The sequence below is a fragment of the Castanea sativa genome, chromosome 7 (genome assembly GCF_040712315.1).
Source record: "Castanea sativa cultivar Marrone di Chiusa Pesio chromosome 7, ASM4071231v1".
Classification (NCBI taxonomy): domain Eukaryota; kingdom Viridiplantae; phylum Streptophyta; class Magnoliopsida; order Fagales; family Fagaceae; genus Castanea; species Castanea sativa.
In genome coordinates, this window is record NC_134019.1 from 38263889 (window position 1) to 38271797 (window position 7909).

A 7909-nucleotide genomic window follows, 5' to 3' on the forward strand; every position below is an offset into this window, starting at 1 on the left:
TGTAATCACTGTTAGAGTGACGATGCCTCTGGGGATGATTCTATCCCTTGTGAAGCTTACTAGAGGCGAGGTGAAAGGCCTGATCCTTTTCTTATCCAGCTTCATTTGTTGAAATGCAAGCAAGTAGATGATATCCGCTAAGCTTCTGTTGTCAATGAGCACCTAGTAGATGTTGAACTCTTCTACTCTGAGCATGATTACAAGTGCATCGTCATGGGGTTGTCTGATGCAATAACCGTCTCTCTCTGAAAAGACAATACCAGGTTCGTCATTCCTTGGCATCTTCATTGGAGGAAGCCGTGAATGGACGTTGTTTATCTCCCTTCCCTGTGCTTTTTTAGGGATTTCAACGTTTCGCCTGCTGTTACTCCTCCCGAGATCGTCATTATTTCTCTTACAGGGGGTTTGGTATCCCCTATCTCTGAAGTTCTATCCTAGTTGTCCTTCCGTTGGTACCTGTATGGCTCCATCTTTTTGACGTACTTCTGCAATTTCCTTTGTTGGATTAAAGTCTCCATCTGGTCTTCAAATGCCTACACTCATTAGTACGATGCCCTTGGTCCTGGTGGAATCTACAGTACTTGCTCTTGTCTTTTTTTTTTACTGGAGTGCTAATTGGTTTCGGCTATTGTAGGGAAGAATCATCTCTTATCTGCATAAGGAATTGCACAATTGGCATTATTAGGGGAGTGAAGTTGGTGAACTTGGGTTTCTAGTCTGGAAGCTCCTTCTTTTTCCTTATGGTCTGTCCACCATTTCGTGTCTCCTTCTTCTTATCCCGATTACTGTTTTTTCCTTCGTCTCTCTTCCTTTTCCCTTTCATCTCTTTTGCGAGCACTGCATCCTCTGCATTCATGTGCTTCTGAGCTTTACAAACCAACTCCGCTACTGTTTTTGGTGGACTTTTAGTGATTGGGAAGAAGAAATTTCTTGGTAGCAATCCTGCTTGGAAGGTTATTAGGATGACTTGATCTTCAACTTCGTCTACCTGCAACAGCTCCTTATTGAACCGAGTGACGTACTGCCTTAGTGATTCTCCTTCTGCTTTCTGCATGTTGAGAAGATGGTTAGTTGGCCTTTTGTGTCTTTGTCCCTAAATGAAATGATGAACAAAACCCTTGCTGAGTTGTTCAAAGTTTGCAATGGTTCCTAGGGGTATCTTGCTAAATCATACTCTGGCTACTCCCTTCAATGTTATTGGGAATGCCTTACACATCACTTCATCTGGGGTTATCTGTAATAGCATCAGTGTCTTGAATGATTCAATGTGATCCAAGGGATCCTTGGAACCGTCATATGACTCCAACTGTGGGAGACAGAATTTTGGTGCGAGGGGGTGGTTAAGCACTTCATTGGTGAATGGTGAGTCCGTCCTTCGAATCATCCCATCCAAATTTTCTCCTCCTTTGTCCTTCATAGCGCTTTTTAGCTCGTCCATCTCTTTCCTCATATTGCGAAGTTCATTCTCCACCCTGGTGGAATCTTCTCCTAAAATTCTGTATTGTTTATTGGCTTGAGAGTTTGATTCTTCTTCATTTTGGTTTTCTCCTGTTCGCCAACGTTCCACTTTTTGAGATTCCATTGTCTTTCGTAGTTCTTTATTCTAGCAAGTCAGCTCTTTCGCATTGGCCAAAAGGGCTTGGATTTGTTGTTGTTGCACAGCATCTAGTTGTGGTCCAGTCTCTGCTTCCATCTCGTACTTCGAGGAATTCTTTTGTCACTGGGAAAGATGGCTTGAATGATTAGCGTCCCCATAGACAACGCCAAACTGATAATGCAAAAAATCAACAGTTGAGCTCTTCGTCCTAGTGGATGGACGATGCTCTGAATGAGGTCGTCTCTGTAGATGAGAAACCTGCAAAATGAACTGAGTGGAAGAGTAACACGCTGGTGTGGTGTTAGCCAAACTGCCTCTGATGCTTAAGTCAGTAAGGGAGAAAGATTCAGAGAGAAAATGAGTAAATAGTGATTTCGTAGAGTATTTGTGTGTACTTTTAGCTTCTGTTATCTTCTCTTTTATAGTTGTATGCCTCATTAATAGGTAATGTTGTGCTGCATTTATGCTCAACGATTAGTGCATTACAGAATCTTTGTCCAGAGGTTGCAGCTCATTCTATAACCATTGCTCCATCAGTTATGTTTTGTCATCAATGATCGTAATAAATGTGTAACGTCTTCTCTGGGTGAATGGCGATCTACGTATAATGACAACCATAAATTTCTAGTTCATCAATGTTCATGAACACATTATTATGTTTGAGTTTGACTTGTTTAGTAGTTAAGTATAAACATAGGCTTGAGCTTGGCTTGTTTACTAAAAAAACAAATATAAAAAAATCGAACTTGAATTGTTCATATACAATTTAGTTTATTTATAGTTATAGTCTAGGGTCAAAGTCTCCCACCTCTAACTATCAAATGATCGTCAAGAGTCTTTAGTTCAATTTGTTGGTATCATGATGTTTTCAATAATATATATATATATATATATATATATATATATATATATATATATATATATATATCAAATGATAATATTTTAAAAAAAAAAAAAAGCTTGAAATTTCAATTTTAATGTGAAGAGCTTTTTTAAGGGGCTTGAAAAGTCTTACAAAAGAAATTTATTTATTTTCTCATAAACTTAAAATCCAACTTATTGTCATTGCTAATATTTTTTTTTTTTCTAAATTCTAAATACCATATTTTTTTAACCCATTGTACCAACGGTACCGTATCAAACGATATTAGAAAAGCAAAATTCAATGGGTTTTAGTTAGTTCAATTAGTAAAATTTCTGATAATTGTATAAGAAATTCGAGATTCAATCTCCGCTTACACAAAAAACTGATTAATATCTTAGTCTAATAATAAAAAAATTATTAATAAAAGTAGACGCTATAGATTAAAACTCTAAAAAAAAAAAACTAAGTCCAAAAACATGTATTTTACATTTTTGTGTGCCATACTCATACGTAGTACATGATTACATCCCACGTATTTGATTTATAGCACACTACCTTTACCAATAAATAGTTAAATACTATTAATTAATAAGATGTAACGTACACGTAGAAAAGTAAATTACGCACGCAAGCACGTCACAGTATTATCCTCAGTTATTAATTTATTATTATACTACTTTTTACTCTGTAAATAGGCGTGGACATCTCTGTTACTCTGTATATGGAGTGAATTCAAGTCTAAAACCATTCACCCAAAAAAAAAAAAAAAAATTACCAGCCTAACCACCATTCAGCTACCATTCAGCTTCAGAGATCTCCGCAGAATTCTCACCTGCCACGTTCTTTAAATATCTTTGTGTTTCCCAAGGAGTCCCTACTAAGGTGGCACACGACAATAATACATAAATGACCTCACTTCCTAATCCAATCCATAAAATACTCAAACACAGCAAACAAGCATGAAGTAAATTTGAATTAATTACCGAACTAAATTACATGTTCACCAAATTCAGTGAAATTTGTTCTAGAATAAGCTCAAGCTCTTAAGCTTGTTCATAAGTTACTTCGTTAATGTGTTCTCTTCAGTTTTTACCTCTTCACAAAATATGCTAATAATTAATAACTAAATTAGTTAGAATAAATTAATTTGAGTTAATTATATCTATGGTTTTTGTTTTTGAACTTATAGAAGTTAGATGCATCAACTTGTATTGTTAAAGATAACATATAATTTTGCTATAAAATGGACTACTTATATTGTCAATACATTATAAATAATAGTTTGATATCATTTACAAACGTATAAAATCTAATCTTGATTTTATATAAGTATATTTTAAACATTTATTCCTTAATTGAGTATCACACTCTTGAGTTTATTCAAGAGAATATTATTATGTTTAAACTCAGTTGTTTAATAAAAGAACCTAAACTTAGACTCGAGATCCACTCATTTGCTAAATAGATAAACATAAAAGCTTTGTCTTGAGTGGGCTCGATATTTTCATAAACAACTTGATTTATTTTAAATCTCTATTAATAATTTATCTCTCACAAATGCAATTTAATAGTATTCTAATAATAAATGTTGTAATTATTTCTAAAAAAAAAATCTAATAATACAATTTCAAAAAAATTTAAAAAAATTATTATGTATTAATCTCGATCATCTATTTATTGTATCTAACCAAATAACTTGAAAATTAAATAGTTTGCAATTTGCACAAAGATTTTCAATAACAAAAGGATATTTTATTTTGAGCCAAAAAAATGGGAAATAGAAAACACAGCTGGCTTAGGTCCAACCAAAAAGCCTAAAAAAGCCCAAAACATAACTAACTACCATTCAACTTGAGCAATCAATACCCTCCACCTGTCTTCTCCCCATTGGCCACTCCTTACCTCCCTCCCTAAGCAAACAAGTTCTTTGTCAAAAGCCACCGTGGTAGAATCCTCTACAACGCACTTAAAAACAGAAACTCATCCAAACCGTTAAATACATAGGTCCCACTTAAGAAACGCCCCAGATCCATCCATATCCTGGAATTCACCACAGGAGATCACACCCTCACGAGGACTTTCAGCTTTATAAAAAAAGCTCTTCACAACGCACAAACTCACAAAGACACAAAAAAAAAATGGATAACCGACTCTCTCTCTTTCTCATCTCCGCCCTTCTCTTGATCTCCGCAACGACGTCGTTGCCGGAAAACTCCGACGACGCGTTGATCCGACAAGTCGTCGACGCCGATGCCGGCGTTAGCGAGACTCTGAGCGACGATCCTCTGCTCGGGGCGGAGCACCACTTCACGCTGTTCAAGAAGAAGTACGGCAAGTCGTACGCGAACCAGGAGGAGCACAATTTCAGGTTCAAGGTTTTCCAGAAGAATCTGAAGAGAGCGCGCCGACACCAGAGGATGGACCCGTCGGCGATCCACGGCGTGACTCAGTTCTCCGATCTGACTCGCTCCGAGTTCAAGAGGACCGTCTTGGGACTGAGAGGTAGCCGGAGGCTCAGACTCCCTACCGATGCCAACACCGCTCCGATTCTTCCCACCGAAGGTCTCCCCGAAGATTTTGATTGGAGAGATCACGGAGCTGTCACCGAAGTCAAAAATCAGGTATCGTTTTTTTTTAAATTTTCAATTTAAAGATTTTTAGTCATTTTTTAAAAAGTTTTTATTTTTATTTTATTTTTAGAATATAGAGTTGCTAAATATTGAATTTCTAAGTTATTAATAATCAGATTTGTAAATTTTTGGTGTTTTATCTGTCTGTGGAAGTGTTTGACTGGTTCTTTTTTTTCTATATATAAATTTTCAATTTTGTTTTATGTTTTTTAAAAGGAAATTTGATATATATATATATATATATATAAAATTAGAATTCTGAATTAGTAATAGTCAGCTGTGTATATTCAGTTTTTGGTTTTTGATCCGTGTGTGGAAAATTTTGTTTTTTTTTTCTTAGTTTTTGCTACTATTAGTGTTTAGCTTTGATTGGATTGAATTTTGAAATAAAAATTTCCAAAGTTAGTGGTTAGATGTGTATCTATATTGTTATTTTCAAAGTTTATATATATATATATATATATGCGTGTGTGTGTGTGTGTGTGTTTTTGGTGTTTTATCTGTGTGAGGAAATGTTTTGGCTTTGATTTCGTTTTTGTTTAAATTGTATTGGAATTAGGTTTTTGTGTTTAAAAAATTGTATAAAAGTAGTGATGTTGTTTGTTTTATATGTTTATTAATTTTGTGGTGATTGTGAATAGGGTTCATGCGGATCATGCTGGAGTTTCAGTGCAACTGGGGCCTTGGAAGGTGCTAACTACCTTGCCACTGGGAAACTCGTTAGCCTCAGCGAGCAACAGCTTGTGGATTGCGATCATGAGGTTGAATTCTTTTGCCCTTTCCCTAATTAAGATTTATATGAGGGTTGATTTTGATTTTTTTTTTTTTTTTTTTTAATTTTGCAAAAACATACATAATTGTGCATTTAAGTGCATATGGTAGATGTAAATGTGTGATCAATTTGTATGCTGTCCTGCATAATACGAAGTCTCTGTTTATTAGGCTTAATTAGATATGAAAAGTCGTTCTTTCGTGTTACTGAATCAAGTGTTTACTCAGTTGTGCTTATTGGATGGCTGGTGCTGAAGTACAATGATGAGTTAAGGAGTGATAGGTTGGAGAATGTGCATGCTCTGTTTCGTGGTATTGACTTTAAATTGACATGAAAACTGAAAAGTCATTCCTTTTTGTTACAAAATGAGTTTTATTGCAGTTGTACTTATCGGGTGGTTGGTGCTATAGTACAATGATGAGTTGAGTGATAGGTTGTAGAATGCTTGTGTTTGTTTTCTTATTACTACAGGTCTTATGTTGTTAAAATTTAACTGGAAATATACATAAAGAGTTGGATGTTACTTCTAAATTTGGTCATGCTTCTCTTAATATAGATATTAAGCAAAACCATCATGGTGCTTTGTTGGAAGGTTTTAATAATAGTCCAGGAACTTGAGTTTTTTCTGTTTTTGTAATAATATGTGATTTCTTGTTCTGCCTGTTGACTAATCTTGTCATTATTGATAATGGTTTTTACTTGTTTTGCCCAATATGTTTCTCTAAAAAAGTGTGGGTACAATATTCATGCGTTGCATTTAAGTTTTAAATATACATGACTACTACTACCTGAACAAGTTACACAAGAACTTAATGTTTGTTGTATTAAACATAGTGTCCTGCGTGATCTATTTGTATGTTTATCCTCTGGCATTATCTATTTCTGTGGGTGGTTCAATAGAATTTGGCACTGAGGTTGGAAATTATTACTGACGGCAAGATATTAGCTAAAGCTACTGGTTATTTTGCTTTGGTTTTTAAAAGTCCTATGTGCTGTATCATTGGTTCACATGTATGTTTCATTTTTTAATTGGGAACAGCATATGGAAGATTACTACACGAATTCTATTAGCTAAGCTTTCAATTCCTTTTCTATCTTATGGTTAAACTTGTGCCATGAATTATAGATGCTGATTTTTTTGCATCTGTGGTGAAAAGGGTGGTTACTCAGTTACTAAATTAAGCTTGTATTATTCTGCAGTGTGATCCAGAAGAGGCAGGCGCATGTGACTCTGGTTGCAATGGCGGGTTAATGAACAGTGCCTTTGAGTACACACTCAAAGCCGGTGGACTCATGAAAGAGAAAGATTATCCATATACTGGTACTGACCGTGGAACCTGCAAATTTGACAAGAGCAAGATTGCAGCATCAGTGTCTAACTTCAGTGTTGTCTCACTTGATGAAGATCAAATTTCTGCTAATCTTGTTAAGAATGGCCCCCTTGCAGGTGAGCAACTTTGTTGCAGCATCGACATTTTACCACAAGAACACATCCTACTAATATCATTTGCTATATTTGACTATAATTAACAAACTCTTCTCTTTGCTTAAATGTAGTGGCTATCAACGCGGTGTTCATGCAGACATATGTGGGTGGAGTTTCATGCCCATACATATGCTCAAAGAGGCTCGATCATGGTGTGTTACTGGTTGGCTATGGCTCAGCTGGTTATGCTCCAGTCCGAATGAAGGAGAAGCCATACTGGATCATCAAGAACTCATGGGGTGAGAGCTGGGGAGAGAGTGGTTTCTACAAAATCTGCAGGGGGCGCAATATCTGTGGAGTCGACTCCATGGTCTCCACTGTCGCTGCAGTCCAAACCACCTCACAGTAGGGGGCATAAATTTTAGTGGATATTCATCACACTAAAATTTCTGTATATATAAGAAATGTGGCATTTAATTTATATTGCAACTTGATGTCACAGACATTATAGCCCGCAAATTATCCCAGAACATTGAAGATTGAAATCTCTCACTGGGATTGTCAGGATAACTAAAATCTCTGTATTTACTTTTTTTAGTGCATGTTCTGCCTTTTTAAA

At 35.8% G+C, this 7909-nt stretch overlaps 1 protein-coding gene across 1 annotated transcript; it reads left to right on the forward strand.

The window, feature by feature from the left end:
• The first annotated feature begins 4564 nt into the window (after positions 1-4564).
• LOC142643040 (cysteine protease RD19A-like) lies at positions 4565-7909 on the forward strand. Its single transcript, XM_075817559.1, has 4 exons — positions 4565-5083; positions 5734-5853; positions 7065-7311; positions 7422-7909. Exons 1-4 carry the CDS (start codon positions 4601-4603, stop codon positions 7697-7699), a joined length of 1128 nt encoding a protein of 375 aa, XP_075673674.1. The 5' UTR covers positions 4565-4600; the 3' UTR covers positions 7700-7909.